General features: G+C 34.4%; 1 protein-coding gene across 1 annotated transcript in view; it reads right to left on the reverse strand.

Moving 5' to 3' along the window:
* LOC102807423 (glypican-5-like) overlaps window positions 1-24,137 on the reverse strand; it is a 49,188-nt gene extending 25,051 nt beyond the window's left edge. Inside the window, exons 1-2 of the mRNA XM_085500732.1 lie at window positions 23,874-24,137; window positions 23,602-23,760 (exon numbers count right to left, since the gene is read on the reverse strand). Coding sequence (XP_085356858.1) covers window positions 23,602-23,760; window positions 23,874-24,024 — 310 coding nt within the window. The 5' untranslated portion in view covers window positions 24,025-24,137. The remainder of the gene's footprint in view (window positions 1-23,601; window positions 23,761-23,873) is intronic.

Raw genomic sequence — 24,137 nt, forward strand, 5'->3', positions numbered from 1 at the left:
AAGATGCAAATTACATGCAAGCCCTAGGTATGTAATGCCTAGACTTCCTGAAAAAATAGAACATAAAAGTCTTTTTTTCAACTTGTATAGAAGAATTGAAATGCACATGTTGTCATAATGTAGAAGGATGATGGCAATCAATTAGTTGTCATAGCAACATGCAGCATGATCTCTGATTAACGAACTAATAAAGCATGCAGTGTCGCTTTCTTTTTTCATATTTTTTATTGACAATTATTCTAAAGAAACTATGATGCACTTTGTCAGGCATACATGGGAAACAAGCGAAGGAGTAGTCACCTGCACATGTGTCAGTTGGCAAGTCATTGATTACAAACAAGCGTCTACCCATAAGCCTTTGTGTTTTTAACGCGTGTCATCGTAGCTTGGGACTCAATTCCCGCAAGTGCGCAGGTGACAACCCACTCGATTTAACTATACATGAAACTGATCGTTTGTAACTTCAAATGCACATTAACTTTCCAAAAAGTCACATCCTCAAAGTGATGAAGAGTTTTTAATTCATTGTTCTCCTTCTCCTGCTCTTTACACTTCTGTTAGAAAGCTAAAACTAAATTTCGGTATAAACTTGTTATACCACTCTTATCCATGTGACCAACTGTTTGAATCGTAAGTTTATTTTCACAATTTGTCATTATGCAGATTTTAAACTGTTGTATGGAAATTTTAATCAGATATAATTGTAAATCACTTATGAATTGTTAACCAGTATTGTATTGAATCTTTTCAGCAACAATTGTGAACATACTTCAAAGTGTAAGATTATCAAAACAATCTTTCGCTATTAAAACCAGGACACAAATAAACCAAAAAGTGATTTTATTGTTATCTCTGATAATTAAAATTGACCTATTTTGACCATACACATGTAGGTACACCCATATCATTTACGCATATGTGACTAGTAAATCGAATGTGGTACAATACGTAAATATGGCCACATACAAGACAGACATCGTGTATGAAAAAGCATTGAGACATTTTATTTTTATATTGCATATTATATATCTGTCACCATAACGCCATAAGTTACAGCGTGCGTCCTCTAATAATAAAAACAAACATGGCTGCCACCAGGGTTTGACCAGACTCCATACAAAGAAGTTAGCTGATTCTGCTCTAAACTTTTAGATTTTGGCATTCCCATGATGTATCCTTGGTAGGAAAAGATGTATTATAATACTGCCGCTGTACTGTCTGCGTGCATTCGTAATAACCTTATATTATTTAGGAATTTGTATTCAACAAACAAATACAATCAATTATCCATGATGGTATGATGGAAATTAAATTCATTTTAAACTGGAGAGAGAGAAAAGGTCATTAAGAGAAAATCCATACAATCTAACAAGCTTCATCAGACATTATACTCATTTAAATTTTGATGAAAGCCATTTTCAGCTAATTTGTGAGGAATTACATATATCACTTTACTTGCATAAAGAAATAATTGCAAGATTCAATGATTCTGTTCTATGCCATGGAGGATGTTCACTTTAAAAAGAAATGTGAAATCCTGTATTTGATTTCATTCATACATTCCAACATGTTCACAAATGGCTTTATTTCCACTGATTTTTCTGTTTCTCAGCATTGAAAATGCACATCAAAATCCAAACTCCTATCAGTTAACAGCCAGAAAGGCGACTCCTGAACAACTAACACCAGATTTCCATGACAACCAAGCACAGCAACCTGATACAAGCATGTCTCCCACTATTGTTTAACAGTTTGTCTAGCCCTTCTGCTTAAACATTTGCACTTCAAGGCAATCTTCTATGTAAAGCTGGCGCCAACATCTTATCTAGAAGATTCCTATTCAGTTGAATAGAAAATTGGGCCAGACTCTTGAACTTTGCACAAGAGCCAAATGCATTATGTGATATCAGCAATAATTGCTGGACAGTCCACACAAAACAAATAACCTACTTTTATGACCTCAAAAGGTCTACATCCTGGTATTTTCGTTGTTATGACAGCATCACAAACATGCAAAATTAAATAAATGGTATATCAGAGCTTAAAATTCACAGCAACCACAAAGTCCACTGTATAGATGACCCATCTTAATAGCCAGTTCCTTCACAATTTTAATTGAAGTTCAAAGCAAGTGTTTGACATCCCATGAATACTAATGTTCAAGCCTAGGTATACATTTAAATTGTTAGAGAAGGTGGTAGAAAATAAAGAAAAGTGTTTAATAATATCATTCCCTGTCAGGCTTCATTCCATATTAAGTACCATATTTGTTCCATTAGAAGCGCATCTCTAATAGAAATGCAAATAAACCAAAAATAGCCTGCATTTTACTTTTTCATAGAAACACATCTGTTATGTACACAAGTCCATACAGCGAATAAGGTATTAAGTAGTTAAAATTGATGAGGTTTTTTAAAGTTGCTTTCCCACAATGGCCATATAAATATAGTATATACCTATGCAATGAACACATGTACATGATGTGCAATATAACACAGACTGTATGATCATTGTACAATTGTCGGAGGATGGATGATGTGAAAAACTGCAAAGACTTGTAAACCATTAGAGAAGTGCATAGTCAGAATAGCAAGCGATAGATGGCTATGGAAAGCAACGGGATATTCAACAGAAATCTGTATGACTTAATACGAGACGCGAGTTCATATTTGAAATAAGTTGTTTAACATTATAAACACATTTCAGTTATTGGTATAATCACTACAACATAGCGAGTCACATAATCAAAAACCAGAAATTTCAAGATCCACTGACATAGATACGGTCTTCATTGTTGAATACTTAATTTTTGGTTGGATTAATAAATCTTTGCTGAAACGCTAAATCATCAAAACTAATATCCAGTGAAAGTACTTTTTTTTTCAGCATTTCTGCCAAGCCCATATTAGCATAGATTCTATAGAAGTGAAATGAATGAAAAGTTATTTGTTGCCATTCCATTGGATTAACAGAGAGATATGACGTGGTTAAACATGATACAAATGACTCAAGTCACAGGTGTCTGTAGCCTTTCACAAGAAAATTGAGTTGTGGTAAAGCTGGCTGAGCTCCATTGCTTAGAATGATGTTTGCTACAAAAGGTCATCGTAGATGCCGGGTGTGTTGACGACGCAAGTCTTTTGGAGAGGGGGTGGGCCATCACTAACACCAAAGATCTGATGGAGTAAGAACAACTCGACACAACTTTGTTTGTAGTTACATGCACCAAATGACTGATGACATTGAATGACACACGACATTTAATAGCAACAGTATTCTATGAGCCTCCCTCAGAACATTCGGCATTTCCTATTCCTAGAGAGCTACTTTAAAATTCCAATTTCCTTTTTACTGAATGACTTGAGCACACAAACATTTCCTTAATACAATTCTGCTTTCTTTTGATTTCATTCAATTTCCTTTTCTTCAAACTACATTAGGCTGCTAGATTGCAGAAAATGGTTTCAACGCTACTTTTCATCAGACTTTTTCCTGAACTCGTACATCATAAATGAGATAAGATTTGCTAGTCAGAATCGAGCATGATTTAGAATATCAACTTTTGCAATATAGCTTTCACAGAATAATTCAATGTACTTCTATTAGGGCAAATACAGTGCATTATTTTGTTGCATGTTCAATTAAATTTGAAAAAGCAAGTCTCTACATACCAAATTCATGGACACTAGCAAACTTAGTAATCTCATATTACTTACTTTGATTTTGTATTATTTAGTAATTTAGTGATTGTATTTTGTTATTTAGTATATTGTTTGTATATTTATTTTTTTCTTGTACTTTGTGACCATTTTCTTTCCCTCTGTGGACTGTGTAAGAGTCAATAAATAAAATAAATGAATAAATAAATGTAATTTTTTTTTTCACTGCTAGATGTACATTTTGTGATTTGAAAAATTTAAGGGATTCAGAAGACAACATTTGCAAAAGTCACTGAAACTCTGAAACACTAATAAATTTCCTGATTACCGGGGTAATACCCCAAACCTCCTCCCTTGTAACTAAGAAAAAAATATAAAAAAAACATACAAACAAAAAGAATGACTTACATGAAAACAAGTCAATGAAAATGACACAGTCCCCGTTAAATGTTTGAAAGTTCTCTTTGTGCTTGTCATATTAAAGCGGAGGGGTTGTCGCGAGCGTGTCCTTGAAACTTGAGTTCCAAGTGGCATATACAACAGATTATTTACACCAAAACACGTGTTCCGTGTAGTAGTAATATGGCCAAAAATAAAAACAGCCATTATTCGGCCATCTTTGATCTGATTATGAAACACACTGATATGTATATGATGTATGTGCCAAATTCGAATGAAAATGGTACATAAATTGTGTAAATATAGTAGTAAGGCCAAAAAGTCAGATGGCTGCCATCCTTGACTAGATTTTGAAACAAATTGTCATGGACATGCATCCTAACATGTATAACGTACCTGTATGTGCCAAATTTGAATGAAAACTAACAAGATACCGCATAAAATCTTTGATCCAATTGTGAAATAAATAGTCATGGACATGTATCCTAACATGAATAATCTATGTACCAAGTTTGAATGACAACTGACAAAGCATGTCCAAAACACGACTTTTTCAAAAAATAAAATGGCTGCCAGGCGGCATTTTGAATCGGATCGCTAAACCACTGCATGTGCATAGATCCCACATAAAGTACTAGACACATGCGAAGAATGAACGAAATTGGTCCAAAGGATTCTGAAATACGACTCGGCACGGATGCATGCACGGACGGACGGACGCACGCACGGACAGACAGTTGGAGGTCATGTATCCTAACATGTATACTGTAAAGGGGGTAATTATTCACTGGGTTTTAATTTAGCTTATTTCGCTGACTGGAAAAATGCGCTAAATTAAAACACAGTGAATATGTAAAATTTAGCATAACACACATTATCTAAATGACGAAACCGTGAATTTAAGACCCACTGAATATGCCTGAAATGGTAAATCAGTGAAATTTAAACCCAGTGAAAATTAGTCATTTTACAGTAATCTATGTACCAAGTTTGAATGAAAACTGACAAAGCATGTCCACAATACGACATTTTCAAAAAACAAGATGGCTACCAGTCGGCCATTTTGAATCGAATCGCTAAACCACTGCATGTGCATATGTCCCACATAAAGTACTCGACACATGCAAAGAATGAACGAAATCGGTCCAAGAGATTCTGAGATATGACTCCGGACGGACACACGGACAGACGGAGACAGAATTATAAGTCCCCGTTTTCAGACTTCGTCTGAACGAGGACTAAAAACACTGAGGTTTCAATGACTGATGTTTAAACAAGATAATCATATTTACACAATGATTTTATACACAATGCTCCATCCATTTGACCTCTGACCTGCACAATAGCCAGGGAGCAACACGGTCACCTAGAAATCATAGACAAACCAGACACAGATTGAGTATTCATCATCATGTCCAACAAAACATTAAATGCAATAAGAGCAACCAAATAAGTTATTTTAAAGTTAACTTTCATTTTACTACTGTCAAAGATGACACCTATAAAAGGCTTGTACCATATTTGCTCTATCAGAAATGCAATTCCATTCATTGGAGCACAAAACTGAAGAGAAAACACTGTTCTCTAAGAGAAAAAGACCACACCAACTTCAACTTACAGTAACAAAGAAAGCTTAGAAAGAACTCCTGTGTGTATTGAAGACACATTCAAAATTAATTCAAAATTATTTGTACAAGAGATATTGATGGAAAAGCTGAAAACTAATTATGTAAATCAGGTAACTAATATTGAACAGAACAAAACAAAAAAATTTGGAATTATTATGCTAATTAGAGAATTAATATGAACAAATTTTAACCCAAAATTAGTTAGGCCTGTCTATTGTCCTAGAGCAATTATGTACCAAATTTTATTCAAATGTGATGATCAGTAATTGAGATATCAGTCTTAATTAATTATGTTAATTAGATGATTAATAGCATAAATATTTACCAAAAACTAATTTGGTCTCTGCATAGTTCTCTTTAAAAATTTCATTAAAATCCAAGTTGTCGTTTTTTATATATCAGTGGAACATTATGCAAATTAGGTAATTAATATCCAATTAAAACTAATTCGGTCTCTGCATGGTCCTAGAAGATCTATGTAGCAAGTCTCATTGAAATATGATGATTAGTACTTGAGATATCAGGCAAAAAGCTGAAAATTAACTATTTATGCTAATAAGGTAATTAGTATGCACAAATATTTACCTAAAAACTAATCAGGGGGTCTGCACAGTCCTTAAGTAACTATGTACCAACTGTCATTGAAATGTGATGATTAGTACTTGAGATATCAGTGGAAAAGCCGAAAATTGATTAATCATTATGCAAATTAGGTAATTAATATTGAACAGATTTTTACCCAAAACTAATCAAATCTGCACATTAGTTTGAAGCATCTATGTGCAAAGTTGTGTTGTGTTGTGTTGTGTTATTCTTGTGAAGGTGATGAAAGTTTATGTTGGTTGTCAAAAGGTTAAACACGATATGAATGCGTAGATTTCTATGTGGTAAATTTTGAAATAATGAAAACAGAAATAAGTTTAAATAATTGCTTACTGCAGAAAGTGCATTTCATTAAAAACTACTTAAATTCTAAGCTAAACTAAATTCTACACTTTAGTGAAGAATTATCAGACACGCACCTGATAGTGATACGATCCTGTATTTGCTGTTTCTTTGTTCACAAAGTTAGTGAATGTTTGCATGTAATTGTCCTAACCAGTCTGTTATGCCAGCAACCCAAATGTTCAGGGGTTAGCGTGTTCCCACAAATCTTTGATATGCATTCTGGCGATGTGTTAGCTACAAGAATGCTAAATTAAATGCGTACACATTCTGTAGTCATATACAATTCACACAATGTTTGTTATTTATTACAAACATGGGAGTGTTCAGCTTGACAAAATATTCAACATAGTCACGAGATGGAATGATATATTTTGTTATCATTTAGGAAACTTAGTACATGTACATGTAAGTAGTATAATTATACATCTGACACCTGACTTCATCCAACCATAAAACGACGCACATGCGTGTTAAAAAAAAAAAATGTCACTTTGCCACATTCAAACACTTTTTGTTAACATTGGGCGCAGAAGCACTATAGTACATTGTACATGCCAGAAATAGAATCCTGTCACGGAATGCAAACATTTGCAGTACAACACATTTTTCGTTGCTGTTATTTCTCATTAAATCATTATTACAAGCCAGAAAAAGATAGATAATAATAAGTTTATCATGAAAATGTTGCAAAGTATGCTCTCAGGCAGTACAGGCCCGCATGAACCACTTCTACGAAACTGTTAATCTGAGCCCTGTACCATCTTCACAAATATTTTGCAGTATTCAGGTAATAACCTCTCAACACAATATTTGTTCTATCAGATGAGCATCTGCATTAAAAGCATGCATAAGCCAAATATTGCAATTATTGTAGAGTGGATCATTTAAATACATCGTATTTTGAGAGTACTCAACAAAGCTCATTTTGCACAGCCCAGGCAAGAGGGATTGGCTCCCTCTTTAGAAAAACAAAGGAACATTTATGCATAGTTTTTTCCTTTCACAGCAGGAAAACGTGCACATAATAGTTGAGAGGTACCTTGGGAGTACTCCTACATTATATGACTTTATTAATCGAAAAGTATCAGCACAAGATGTGCAGGACAATATTTTTCAATTTTTAAAGACCAACAACCTACACATGAGCTAACATACAGCACAAAACAAAACAAAACAAAAAGTGAGAATCAGAACTAATGCAATGGGTACTCCATGATCATATGAAAGGCTCAAGAGAAAAAACGCACACACAAAATCAGATTCTCAAGTCTGTCAAACCAAACAAATCGTTTTTGGCCTCAAGTGAGGAGACACAGGAGGAATGAATTTTGCATAATTCTGAAATTTTCATTATCTTTATGAGATAAGCATGTAGAGTCGGCAAGCAGAACACTGAATAATTTAAAACCACGATATTATATATCATTTCTGTAGATTATTATATTCATTCATCACAGTACAAAATGGGATTATGCATTCCCTCTGAATATATCAACACTAATTGCCCTGCACTACATACTTCGAGTAGCTAGCACACTCAATTTCCTTTCAAAAACAGGAAAATCATAAAAAAAATAAATAACTCCTTGTCTCAAGGTACTGAGGGTAATAATAACTGATACAATATTTCTTGTTTTTTTTTTTTTAACTACAAAAAATTCAGTAAAATTAATAGAAGTACAGGTATTTCCCCTTCTACCTTATTTGTTCTATTAGAAGCACATCTTCAATAAAAGCACAGATGACCAAAAATTGTGTTTATTGTGTACTGAATTACAAGGTACACGATTAACAGGCATTGGGATCTAAAAGTATCACTTTTTTTTCAAAACAATGTTTTTTGCCCGGCGACAATTCTGAACATTGAATGTCCTGACTTTTTTTTGTATACGTATTTTCATTGACAAAATTTCACCACCTTTCACCATTTTAAGAGGAATATTGTTTTACTGAAAATTTGGCGGTGACGGTGAAAGCAGCAAACAAGACTCTAAAGCTAGTGTACTGTAACCAAAATTGTGAGTTTTTAACATCGTCTCAGGGGTGGTGTAATTTAAATATAGTGTATAGCAAAGCCTCCATCTGTCAAAACACATTTATTACACACGTCATATCAATATTGATACACGAAAGGTAATCTTTCAGAATAATTGCTTTCTTCATATGTGCGCAACAGAGTGGCCATAAACCATGTTGATATGTAAATTAATTTTACAAAGGTGTGAACATCAATTGAACAACGATATAAAGACTGGTACACAGTGATGAAACTGACAAGACGATCATCACATCCTAAATGTTTTTGTGGGTTGTCAAAATACAAGTTTAAAACTCCTGAGATCATGATCTACTTGATTTTGATGGGATTTTCATAGAAACTACCTTCATAGATTTGACATGATATTTCATTTATATAGCTATCAATTTTTCCAGTAGTTTTCAAATGTTGTGCTTCTTTAATACTATTTGATGTAAAAAATGTAAATAATTACAAAATTATTTTAGGAAAATCACTGTAGTTCATAGTGTTCCTTATTTTTCTTATTGGCAATCTGAGTAACCTTATTTTCATTTTTAAGAACACAAGCATTCTTTCAGATGAAATCATAACAACAAACATTACTCTCATTAAATGGCAGTACTGGTAGAAACCTAACTCACAAATACACAGAACAAATAATTAACCATGAAAATGTTTGTTTTTTTTATTTCAAGGGTTAAATCAATGTGTGTACTGTGAAGAGTCCACTAAGCCAGACAGATCTGGTTGGTGTTTATCATCGTTAAGTGTGTTTTCTGACTTGAAGGTTTCTACCATTCAAAGACCAGCACCTACTGAATACTTCTAAATTCAGGTCCTTTGTACACTCTCCTACTAAGTGAGTAATTTGAGACAGAGGGATGAATGGACAAAAAATTGCAGGTGAAAACTAGTATAGGCAGGTAAGGAGTAGAGGATAGAAAAGTAATTTCCATGGTATGCGTGGAATTCACCATATTGATATGTGCCAACCTACTAAACGTCTTTCAAAAGTGCCTGACATTGTGTATAAATTCTACCAGTTAGTGACCCCTTTGTGTCTTTTGCAACAACAACTCCCACAGAACGACAACCAGCAATTAGGGACATGTCATGAACATTTATGGGAGAGGGACAATGGCACAGGTATCTAAAAAACAATAAGGATGGACATATTTTTAGTTCAACTTCATAATGCATCAGTAGATACAGTTATGACTAATACTTTTCTTGGTCCTTTTTTCAGAATTCTCTCACCCACATAACAAACTGTTCAGCCCTAGCGGCAACACAGAGGTAGAGATACCATAGCATAGCATATACTTGTGTTTCAAGTTCACCTGTTGTGTATCTTATCTATGGTGTCAATCACTGTGCTACAAACAACATTCAACCAACCAGAACTTAGCTGTGTTGAATCTGGCATGAAATCAAAACAGAGCATGCTTGAAGTATCAACAACATATAGACAGGTAGACACAGCAATGCTTCACTACACTCAACCTGCATATTCAGATACGTATACACTGAATGCATGTAGTTCTGTACCAGGTGACAGATAAGGTCACCATAAGGACCTCTCATGAGAGATCCCTGTTTACATATATTGTACACAGTGTCAAATACAAACGGGGTTCTCTTGTAATGGAAATATCAAGTCCAACAACACTTGCCCAATCTTACAGTGTATTTGAACTCTGAGAAAGATGTTCAATCTTTAGCGCCTGAAACAACAACTGTGATCAACTATTCATAGATTTGAATAGTTGATTCATAGATTTGTTATGGTAGTAAATAATCAAAGCAAGTGGTAAACAAGTGTGGAAGAAGCTATGTTGTGACGTAGATCCATAGTTCATCTCAAAGTGTCAAGGTGAATTTGACATAGATTACAAGTCTGATCAGTGATTGTGATAGCTCACTGAAATGAGAAATATGGTAAAAATAATGACATTATTAGCGTTGAACATAGAACTTTGAATATTAATTTGATGTACATTTACCAGACTGCAGAAACAGCTGTTGATGATTACTGGTATTACCAGTTTAAAAGTTCATTCCTCCCATAGCACATACTGAAAAATACAACCTAGACGAATCCATTTTTTGACAGTTTTGCAAGCTGAGAAAAGTGACATGACACTGATATGCAACTGCACATTTCAGGTTTCTTCAGACAATTTTTTTTTTTTTAAATTTCACAAGACAGTGAAAATTACTGTTTTGTAGAAAAGCACATTTTTGGAGCTGACTTTTTGTCCACTCGAATGCCATGAAATCCTGAAAGTGCAAATAATTTTAGCAGTGAAAATTAAATGATTTACAATATTTAAGTAATTATCATATCAGACTATATTGAACTGCTAATGTGAAGAACTATTATTGCACTGAATGAGACAAGCCAACTCAGTTCACTAGAGTGAAAATTCAGATATACATTCATAAAATAGTAGCATGAATGAAAATACACAAGTCATAGTCAAAGGTTAATCTGTAAAAAAAATTCTGCAGACTAAAAATAGAGAATCCCCTGACACATGTTGCCCCACTACTAAGCACATTAGCAGCAGCCATAACAGTCTGTTTCCCATTTTCATCATATATTAGTAATCAGCAGCTAATGAGATTAGAAACTATTAATTTCTACCAACATATCATATTCTCTATACTCAGCAGGGACTACTCAGAGTTCAATAAATTTCTGAAGTTCATAGACTCAACATAAAAAATCTACACTCAGTCTGGCGTCAGACTGACTGAAACATGTGAAATTTACAATCTATCATTAAAAAAAATGTTACATATCATGCTGGCTAAACGAATGATAATCCCAGCATGATTTTATCACTTATGAACTGAAGATTTTGTTTCTGTGAGAGAGAATCAGTAGATTTGAACAAGATGTTTTTTTCAATAAGCAATATACTATCCTCAGAATTGTAGAGTGACCAACAACATCCACTTTTTTCAACAAACCTTGTACTAATAAATGAGACCAAATAACTGAAGATATTGAAAAAATGCATCTTGAGGATGAAAGGGTATATTCATAAAGCCTACAGTGTGCAACAGCATAGTTGAGCGTTTTCATGCAAAAATTAGCCAATGCCAGTCTATTCACCATATTTGCTATATTGATAACGCATACACTTGCGCACAGGGAATGCGTTAACACCATATTTTGCTTCCTGGACAGCAATTATTGAAGAGGGACCCAGTTTTTCAGGCAAGCTGGGGGTTCAATCTCTAATAAAGTTATCCAGGGTCAAATTTCAATTTCTTAGAATTTTGTAAGTGGGACTTGTCCTGCCGAGACACGAATGCAAACCCTGGTCACGCAAATTAAGTGTTGTTTCTATGGTCAAAATAATTAATATTTTAATGATTCGATATACAGAGCAAATTAGATTTTTTATTTATATGTGCTGCTATTGGAAATGCGCAAATACTGTATACACATTAATTGAAAGCTATGGGAGCTGACAAAAACAAGGAATTGCCATTGGCAATGACAATGTCACATCACGCTCACAAAAGTTGACTTTAACATCGGTGCCATTCACCTGCTCTCTCATACTGTCTCGATACCAAGCTCCACAATAAACTCAACCAAGAGTTTTTTAGATTTAAAATTGTGAGAATAATAAGAAAATCCACCCATACACATGAAGTACCCACCCCCAACTTTGTCCAGAGGCAGGCTATTAAAGAAACTGAATCATAGATGGAGAAACCACTTGGAATGAAGCCATTATAATGAGTTTAGTATGTGGGTGTAGGTAAATCAAATTGAGACATGAATCACAACAGTCCAAACTCCACTTATGTAGCCGAATGGTGGGCTGGCTACCAGGAAAACCTTTTATGATATTGACATCAGGGTAATCTATTGAGCATGGTGTAAAGTACACAGCATATATTGAATTATTACCCAGTACACATTGCTGCAGTTGTGGAACAGCACTGATTTGATAGAATAAACCATTTTCCCCACCATTCGATTATCTCACACTCAACAAAATGGCAGGAAATTCATTATATGTTTTATAGTCAACTCTGCGATAGTTTTATTTACAGCACATGTATAAATGCATTTGCTTTATTAGAAGCACATCTCAAATAGAGCACATACGGTATATACCAACAATTGCATGCTAAATCCTTAAAATTAGGCAGAGTTTTAAAATGGTCTGGGAGTTTAAAATGGCTCTCCTGAACAGTGTGATTTAGGAAGCTGTGCTATCTTTTCAAAATGGTATGGATTGGGTGAGTAACAATTAGGTTTTCTAGATTCAGGTGAGTGACATGATCATTCACCTTTGTTACAAATAAAATTTATATGACTATAGCCATTTTCAGCACATACATTTTTAATATCGTATATACCTGCACATTCTGAATGCACAATTGAAAATCATTTGGAAAATCACTCCAGTAGATTTCTTTCTGCCTTGACATCGAATACCCTCCTATGAAAACTTTCCACGAGATACAGCATGGAAATACCATGCAGCATATAGGGATTCTTTTATTTAAGTAGCAATAGCTCGAAATGATTTTACAGAAATATTTTCAGGTCAATTACCTTCACACATATATCAAAGAAAGCTTAGAAAGAACTCCCATGTGCTGAGAGTATTGGAGACACATTAAATATAATTCGAAATTACTTAGCTGAAAACTAATTATGCAAATCAGAAAATTAATATGACCAGATTTGAGTGTAAAACTAATGAGGTCTGCGCAATGTAACAGAAAATCTATGTCTCCAAGTTTAATTGAAATGTGATTAGAACCAAAAAATTATGAATTATTATGCTTATTAGGGAATTAATATGAACAGATTTTTACCCCAAACTAATTAGGTTTGTACATTGTCCTAGAGCATCTTTGTACTAAGTTTCATTGAAATGGAATAATTAGCACCGTGAAAACTCCAAAATTTCGACCCCTCTAAAAATTTGACCGCCTATTTATTTGCCGGGTTTCGGTGTTTTATTCACCTCCAAATTTTCGACTCCACTAAAAATTGCCGACTCATTCTTATTCGAAAATTGCGACCAGTTTTAGTTTTCCCCCAAACGAAAAAAAAAACGATGTGAGCGTTCAAACGGGACCTTCCTCAAAGGCATGAATCCGGGTTTCTGATTGACTGAGAGATTTTTATTTTATTGGTAACGAAAATATATTCTAAATAAACGAAGTTTCAAATAAAAACGAACACAAAAATCTCGGCATGCTGCGTTTCTGAATTGTTGATTATTACTGTACTCAGTAGTGATTATAATAATGTACACAAAATAAATTTGTTGAATGGTTATGAAATACAAATAAAAGTCAACTTAGTTTCATCGTAAGCGAATGATTCCGATCTCGTATAAACGTTTGATGCTGTAGGATATCCGCCATGTTCTCTTAGGTCAAATAGGTCAAATCGCTAATTAACCAATCAAAAAGCTGGATGATGCGAAAACGGCATGATTTTTTTTAAATAAAAAAATTAGTTGTTTTTAAAAAATAAACTGGTCATCTGAAGAATAATTTAACATTGTTCACAGTGATAACAGCTCATTCTCGAAAGGAAGCTTACCCGCTCACGCTAGTCACGATAAAAATCATACACGTGTACTCTTGAATAGACAGACGTCAATGACTACGGTAAAACTTAGACTCTATTTTAGCCGGCAGGATTGATTGAAATGTCCGAAAAATGACGCCAAAATACACCTTAAAAGTCCCATTTTATTTTCTTAAATCCCATTATATTTTTTAATCCAAGGGCGAATTTACGGCAGAATTTGGTCCCTCAAATCACCGGTACGGTGCTCAAATAAGGGACACGTGAGCTTTGATTCTAACCGGATACATTGCACTGGGTCGGGGAGATCGTTTGCTAAACTTCCATGTATCTTTTGTCCAATGGGTACCTGTACTTCGAACATTCGCAAGTTTTCCTAGGTAGTGCGAGACAGCTTTGTCTTTTGACCTATTAGTTTTGTGCTGACCTCTTCTCCGCGTCTTGATGTTTTGTTTTGCTTGTCATAATACTCACTGATTGATGACTTTGTTTAGATTTTGAGTTACAACTCGGCCACGACCTTTGCTTTTACCGTGAAACATGAGGAAGTTTACGTCAATTGACGGACATTGCATTTTTTAAAAACTAATGAAGCACACTGTCTATCATCCCCATTTTTTTTTGCTGATTTCTATTCTGAAAAATTCGACCATCCGAAAATGCACCTTAATTTTGACTCTAAAAACACGTCACATTTCTAACACAAATTATTTAAAACCAGTCGAAATTTTGGAGTTTTTACGGTACTTTAGATATCAGTGTGAAAGATTAAAATTGGTTAATTACGCAAATTAGGTAATTAATATGTACAGATTTTAACCCACAATTATTCAGGTCTGTCTATTGTCCTACAGCATCCATGTACATTCATTGATATGTGATGTATAGTACCTGAGATATCAGTGTGAAAGTTGGTTAATTATGCAAATTAGGTGATTAATATGCACAAATATTTACCGGAAACTAATTGGGTTTGCATAATTCTAGATTCATTGAAATATGATGATTAGTACTTTAGATATCAGTAGAAAAGCTGAAAATTAATTATGCAAATTAGGTAATTAATATGCACAATTATTTACCCTAAAACTAATCAGGTCTCTGCATAGTCCTAAAGGATCTATGTACCAAGTTTCATTGAAATGCGATGATTAGTACTTGAGATACATGTGGAAAAGCTGAAAATTAACTAATTATGCAAATTAGGTGATTAATATGCACAAATATTTATCGAAAACAATCAATCTCTGCATAGTCCTTGAGTATGTAAGTACCAAGTTTCATTGAAATGTAATGCTAACTACTTATATCAAATGCTGAAAATTAATTAATTATGCAAATTAGGTAATTAATATGTACTGATATTACCATAAAAACTATCAGGTCTGTGCAGTGTCGTATGACATCTATGTACCAAGTTTCATTGAAATGTGATGATTAGTACTTGAGATATCAGTGGAAAAACCGAAAATTGACTAATCATTATGCAAATTAGGTAATTAGTATCCACGGATTATTACCAAAAACTAATCAAAACCTAGCATTAGTTCAGAGCATCTATGTCAAGTTTCATCAAAATCCAATGAGTGGTTGTTTAGATATCAGTGGAACAGTCATGGAACCACTAAAAAATAGCTAATTATCATGCAAATTAGGTAATTAATATGCACGGATTTTTACCAAAAATTAATCAAATCTGCGCATATGTTCAGAGCATCTATGTACCAAGTTTCATCAAAATCCAATGAGTGGTTCTTTAGATATCAGTGGAACAGTCATAGAACAGCTAAAAATTAGCTAATTATCATGTAAATTAGGTAATTAACGAGCATGGATTTTTACCAAAACCTAATCAAATCTGCGCATTGGCCCAGAGCATCTATGCACCAAGTTTCATCAAAAACCGATGTATGGTTCTTGAGATAGCAGTGGAACAGTCGGACACACATACACACATACACACATACACACATACACACATACAGACACACTAACTGCAAAGACTCCCATTTTGTGCTTCGCACATGGGAGTCAAAAATTATCACAGCACCGGCATCTTCCATTCACAACCTTTATTTTCATTTGTAAAATCTGCAGCCTGCAGAACTCTTATCACTTGTATAAAATGACAAATGTTTTAACAGCCATTGACAAGCTTTAACTGTATTTTGCATATTCAGTAGTCAGCAATAATTGGGTTTTAATTCATTGACAGTTCAAAGAACTGTGAAGAAGAAAGAAAATCTAAAATGTGTTGCCCACATTGATTAGTCATTATGTGAACTGATGTCCAAGTCCATAAAACACAAGGTTAATATGTACTAAAAACATTTAAATCCTTGGTGGGCCCATACATCACATCCAATCAATATCAAAAGCCAAGTACATGACAAGGTGCCTGTGGTGCATGATTGCTGCAAGATGAGGTAGCCATGTCAGTGAGCTAAGGCAGCATCTGCAGGGGGTGTGTCATTTACAATTTTATGTTGGTTCATTGCATTGTTGAGATAATTCTTGCAAAAAGCTCCAGCTTGGCTCAGCAGACTGTGAAATTAGCATACATGTGAGCGATGCAAGTAATGTGTTCGAAAACAAAATATAAAGCAGTGAAGCTGTCTCAATTTAGAGATACTATCACTATGAGGAATGATTCATTAGAAACCTTGTTACTTCCACAGAGATTAGCAGAAACACAAAAGCATGCAACCTTGAAGTTTTAATAAAGAATACTGGGTAGTACGAAAGTTGTCGTAAAATTAGACCACTTTTATCAAAGTGTTTAAAAGGGGTGAATAAACCAATTATAGTAGGCTAGACCCCTACATATCACTGAACAAGTTAAATAGACAGTCCCTATCACAGTGGCAACACCACTTCAATTTTATCAACAATTAATCCTAGTTGAGGGTGGGGGTGAAAATATCAACCATAAAAGTGATTCGTGATAAAAATATGCCAAGTCAATATGCATTTTTCATTCAGAACTGTCTGAGCTGGAAAGTTGACACACATTTGGGAAGGTATTTTCAAAGGGCAATAAATTCTTAACAATGACCATCTCCTGGTGGCTTGGCTAGTTACAATTTATTACAATTGGTATGTCATGAATGTTGTCTGACCTTGGACGCATTCTAAGTTCAAACAACATGTACCATGCAACAATCTCTGCGTTCCTGAACTCCAAGAAAATGTTATAAAAAAGGCTAAATAATTCAATAAAAAAATAAAAATTATGTTATCACAGATTCTTATTTTAAGAGCTACTGTAAATTTCCCAAGGCACAAATTTTTACAAATTTCAGTGAAACCCACAACTTTATACAGTGAGAATTCCACTGAGGTCCTAAAGACATTGAGCACAGTGACAATCAGGAAATTTTGTCCTCATAAAGGAGATTAAAATCTCAAATCACTAACATTCCTAGCAGCAAAAATTAAACTATTCACAGCATCAGACAGTGGTGAATAAGTGGTCATACAGAGCAGATGCAAACAGTATACCATAATGTACTTTGTAGTTTCCAAGCAATAATACAATAACTTCATTTACAGAGACAAATTTTGAGAGATGTGAATATTTTTCTGAGGACCTACAACATTGAGTTTCAGTGACTTTTCACAAAATATTGTCTTCAAGATTGCAATAAAATCTTTAAATCATGAACAATTCTAGCAGTGAAAATTAAACTGCAAAACAATATCGCGCACTGAACATTTATTTAGGCCACTCTAAAAATAGTACATCTACAAATAACAGGGTACCATGGATTTGTAACCAAGATGAGTCAGCCCAAGGAGTCAGCGTATGGCGGATCATTGTATCAAAATGGAGGTTGAAAAAAATATCACCTTCCAACACTCAACATAAATTTGTTAAAAATTAAAAAAGTCAATGTGTTGTGTATAATCACTTCTTTGAAATTGTGTTAGTATTTATGGTGTGGTAACCATAAATAACACTGGGACAAGTTTTCACAATATATTTAATCCCTAAAAGCCCAAAGAAATGCTACAGACGATAAAAAGTTGAGTGTATTGCTACACACATTTTTGTACAGCCAGAATACATTTAGTATTTCAAACTGTGCATCTAGTCAGTGAAGAGAGGTCAAAAGGGTTAAACACATGAAGAATACCCATGTTGATCTATATCTTGATTTCAAACTGAAAACAATCAGGCATTTTTAAATTTGATTTGATGTCTACCATATTTTGGGTTGTTAAAGTCGAATGTACCAGTGATTTTGTTATTAAAAGATGACAATCTTTTTTAAACCAGCGCTAAATTTATAACATTGATGGCTGTTAACAAATTTATGGCAGTAAACTTTTTTGAATTACAGTATAAACACATGACTGTTATGACTAGTTGATGTCAGGAGTGTTTCATTTTAAATTAAAATAGTCTGGTTCTTGAAATCAGTACATGAAAAACATTTACTATTAAAACAAATCTGATGGCGTGTTGGGATAATCCAGCCGTAAACAAATTACAAATTCAAACAGTACAGTGAAGGGCAGTTAGCTGGAGTTGTTATGAATCAAAGTGGGGGTTAAAAATTTAAAATGGTATTGTGACATCATAGTTAGTTCCATTTCATAGTAATGAGTTAGTTGAGTATTATCCAATCAACAAGTATGTATATGCGCATTATAGGCATAAACAATAATCAGTTGAATGAAAGCTAATCGATCAGTATTTACAATTTGATTAAATAAATGTATAAGCAAAGCCCGGCTTTGTGCTTTTACCTGTAGAATTCCCTTAGCTAAACTGGAATGTTCTTCTTGAAACAAAATCACTGATGTTGCAACTAAAAAGATGTGAATTTCTGAAAGGTTGCAAAAAAACTACAGGATGGATAAAAAAAATACTGCAGAAACCACTAAACTGTGTTTTCAGCAATTGAAACTGTGCAACTGCCAGGCCTGATGAAACAGCAATCAAACTTTTGAAACTGAAAGATCAAATCTCCAGAAAAATATTAGCTAACCACTCTCAGTAAAATACATCAACCTATCCGACATGACCTGGAAACTCTGCCAATGCAAGAATCTATAGTGTACATTTATCAGTTGTTAGAGATGTGTAGGCGTTGCATGACAAGTTACAGTCAAAGCTCTTCAATGTAAGCGAAAGATGAGTGGCAGTTGTGATGCATTGATCATGTTGAAGTTTTAATGCATGTACCTGCACTGAGAACGACCACATATACAAGCACAGTCACTTGTAACGCAAGTATTGTTATAAAACTAGAACTATATACTGGTCTTGTGTACACTAGAAATAAAAACCGGGGATTGACAATCCAAAAATGCAGTGTACGTTTTCTGTCTGGTTCAAATTTATTTTGCTCATTATCGTCAAAGCAACGTTTTGGTTTTTTGTTACTGGTAACATTACTACGAATCAGAGAGAATTCAACATTTTGTTTACGAATAATATGCTTTGAAAAGGTGTAAATAATGTTGGATGTTGAATAGTGACCAGGGTTAGTCAAGTTTTCAGTTTTGCGACTCCCTGCTAAATTGGAAGCTGGTGTCTTGGTGGTACACTTAAGTAAGGAATCATAAATATCATCAGTTATACAAGTTATATATTAGCACTTGTGTACCCAGCCATCCCCAAAGTCGATACATACTTTCACATCAATGCTACTTAATCAAAACGCACAATAGTATCAGATTGGTTAGGTTTCTAGGTCGTGTTGGGTCAGTTGGCATATTTTCTCAGCGTAAAAAGGAGAGGTCTGCTCCTATATTTTTTGTCTTTGGCACATTGACGCACCCTTATTTTAACAAGCCCATCAACTAACAACAAGACACTTCAGAATAAACCTCACCTACAAGTCAAAGAGGCAAGGCTTGTGAATTCATGAATCACTGAAACGCTTCAAGACAGGCAGACAACAGTGCATCACATGCCAGGAACTTGGTTCAAACAATACATATCCTGCCATAAACTGTAACAAATCACCATCTTTTTCAGCGATTAAGAAGTGCACAAACATTCAACAAAAACTGAAATTTCACATGCAATATTTTCGCTGAAGAGTTAAAATAAAATCTAGTGATCTAGTGAATACACTTTCCCATGGTTCACATTGACTTAATGGAAAATCAGTTACGAGTCAATCCAATTCCAGTTAAAATAAAGTCATCGACACAAAGTTTCATACGTGCCTTGCAAATTTCTTTATAAATACCCATGCAGTGAAATAATCAAAGTTTCTCAAATCCAGAATACAAAAACACTGAACCTTACAATTAAATAGTTGTTACCATACAGCAAAATCATTCCAACTATAACATCCATAAATTAATGTCATCATTTAATCAAAATAGCATTTGGTATTCTTGACAAAATTCTCCTATAAAGAGCGGCAGTCGTCGTGCCGCGTCCTGTTCGATATGTGACTCATAGCGACGTATACAATGTGCGTAAAATACATTGTTTATTTACATGAAATTTGAACATGCGCTGTGCAACGACCACCACGCTTCAAAGCATGATCCCCCAGCCTCCAATATACAACTACTCGATAAGCAAAGCCTCTGTTTTGCCACTTTTCATGTTGTCTGCATGATCTCTTGGATAATATTAGAGTCTACAATCATTAGGTGAAAGAATCAGAGATATTTTAATATTCAAAGCACACAAATGCCTTATATTGGAACAACCTCTGATACTCAAGATCAAAGGATATACTCCAGACCATCACCTCCCTCCCATTCCTTTTTAATAATGAAAAATGTCTTGCATATAACCCAAAGAGGGTCAACAGGAAAGACTACCACAAAAATCTAATACCATAATTTAATTTTGTCAATACAAATCTTTCAGAGAGGAATTTGGTTGACATATCCTGATTTCATCAAAATTTACAATCATCAAATATGTATAGCGCATTATTGAGTGTGAAAATACCTAAAAAATACTTTTGTGTTTATCAAATGACATTTGCCCTGTTTTTATGTTTGATTTCGTGCATAATGCAGAATGCCGCACTGAACGTAAAATGATCTATTCACAATTAACATTTCACACACTGTGAAACTGTTCATATTCCCCCATGATTTCTATTAAAATTTAATTTCAATAGTTACAGCATTAGAGTGTAATAAAGATACAAAGTTATTGTTTTATACATGAAATTGTACACATGGGAAAATGGTAAATAACTCAATCTGTCACTCATTTAAGATTGTTAATTTATTTCATAAAAGGAGCTGACCATTAAAAACAAAGGGCTTGAATGAAAATCTTTATTTTTGAGCTTAATTTTTATTTTCAGGATGTTGATGTTCCACTAATAAAAGAAACTAAGATCTTATTTTTTTATCGGTACCTATTTTTTTTATTTGTCCCTGTCCATGTACGTTTTATTATTACTGACCCCCTTAAGTTCTTAATGGTCAACCCCTTAAATGTTTTTTTTTTTAATATTCCAGTTATTTAACCAGTTTAAGTCAAGCACCGTTTTTATACAAGAACAGATGGATGAATGCGTACACTGCTGTTATATTGAATGAATATGACAGACAATACGACTACAAATATTCATAAATAATAGACTGGGGTGATTGGAGTTCACTTGACAGAAAATAAAACAGTTATTTTCAACTAAACATTTTTGAAATTGTGGTGGCCACAACACTAAATTTTCAAATGAATTATCAGACAAAAATTTTGAAAAAAAAAATAAAATTATAAAATAAAATATTAAATTTACTAATATAAATAATAAAATCAATAAAATTTTATGATATGACACCTTTATTATTTTTCTACAGTTTAAGGTGATGTATTCTTCAAAGGCTCGATTAGTCATGTAACCTGATATATGGTATTTCAGGAAGGACCATCTGTCGCAACAATCTCAATCCACACTTAACCCAATCCATGCAGTCCTGGATCCTTGTTGTGTAAAAAGAAGGTATTAAAAACTGTCAGCCCCCCACGCCCACCCCCACCCCCCCACCCCCAAAAAAGCAACTACCGATATGGTACTTTATTTAAGCTGGAAATGTGAATGAAAAAATTAATCTTGGGGGAATATTTTAAACTCTATAGGAAATATCTTATTATTAACACCCTTGCAAGAGTAGTTTATGTTTATGGATCTATATCTTGTACATGTATATCGGTAGTTGTAAACTATATACATAACATAATACTGGGTATCACAAACGTAAATTAAAAACAATTTGGCATTAGACAATGTACAGTAAGGTTCACATAATTACTTAATTACAATTACTAATTAAAACAAGTTAAATTAATTCTATTTAGCTGTCAATTAAATCTGATGTGACTAGATATGATGCGTCTTGCAACAAACGAGTTAAAATTCTTAATTTTGTATAGGATAAAGTATGCCCTAAACAGAAAGAAGAAAAATTCTTCTTTCATAAGCCATTACTTTCCACCTAATTTATATGCAGTAAATTGCAGTATCACTAACATTTTAGTATTCTGAAATAGGTAAAATGATATAAAACTAGACAGATGACATCTCTTATTTATATGTAGATCCAGTCTGGTAGACAGTGCCAATTGGCTTGCTTCCCTGTTTACATAGTTGTTGCTCTTGGTCAGCAGTATCTTAACAACACCAAAGAGAGAAAAAACTCCTTCATTCTTTTTAGAGAAAAGCAAACTGAATGTAAGGGATAATTTGCAGCTTTTTTCTATTGAAAGGGGGACAAAACCACCCCTCAATTTCATGCATTCGAATGTAATTACGCGCGCAAATTGCTGGGGAAATTACAAAGATGAAAAGACACCACTGTCTCAAACCCAACAAACCAAACTATTAGCGAGGTGGCGACCAACGTTTTCTCATAGAGCCGACGACGCCGTCATATGTGTGGTTGTAATCTACTTAATATTTATCCCAGCCATCGTGCAGAATTTCCCACTTGAAATTCCACATGGTCCGTTGGCTGTTCGCTTTAGAAATTCTGGTGTTGGTAAAAACAAGAAAACTGATATCTTCCTTCACATTTGGAACATGTTTCGTCAAAAAATGGACATAAATCTTGCCAATGCAAATTGTAAACATGAGTCTTGCACGAGAGTGAATTACGACATTCCAGTTCTTGCTATTGACAAGTATTTGATAAGGATTTGTCCCAGACACAGGGCATAAGGCTAATACCAGAGGAGACAAGTTGGCGTGACGATTTCCCAGGTATTGACGTCGTCTTTCCCGCATGTGTGAATGTGTTTGGTGCCAGCGTCATTGACACCCCCCACGTCATAACGCCCCGCTTTGGCAATTGTTGAATGGGATTGGGTTAATAACAAACGTAGCCTGCTTACCGGTAGTACAGACAGAATAAATAGAATATATGTGTGGCACATACCTTGGTATTTTACTGCATTTGTAGAAATAAAAAACTTCGTGTACGCACTAGACTCCTGAACGGCATTTTGAAAATCCAACTTTGCTTGCTGGAGAAACTTTTCTTCCACACGTTTCGTGCAACATGTTTGACTGTTCGTGCACACTTTTAGACTGTTCCCTGAAAGTTTCGAGAGACAGACAACTTTTAGCATAAATTTCAAGCACTGGTCGTTAGCCTGTGCCGGGAATGGCAAAAACTTAGTCGATGTTGGCAAGATTCCTGTATTTTACCTGAAATCGGCGTGTCCGGGATGAGGTTGGATGCCCCCAAATTCCCGTGAACGTAAGCTTGTTGGACATTGTAGCACGAGTGCACTTCAGCTTCTGAAAATGTCAACAAAACACACAAAATTACAGCTACGACACTCCAGGGGTAAAACATGGCTACTGTGCTGCAAGTTCTAGTGTAGTAAATGACAACTGGGTACGAATATCGCTACTAAAATTCAAGTCGATGACAGATGAAGTCCAACTGGAGTTACGGAAGTTGCCAAA

The sequence above is a fragment of the Saccoglossus kowalevskii genome, chromosome 1, assembly GCF_978046115.1.
Source record: "Saccoglossus kowalevskii chromosome 1, keSacKowa6.1, whole genome shotgun sequence".
NCBI lineage: Eukaryota > Metazoa > Hemichordata > Enteropneusta > Harrimaniidae > Saccoglossus > Saccoglossus kowalevskii.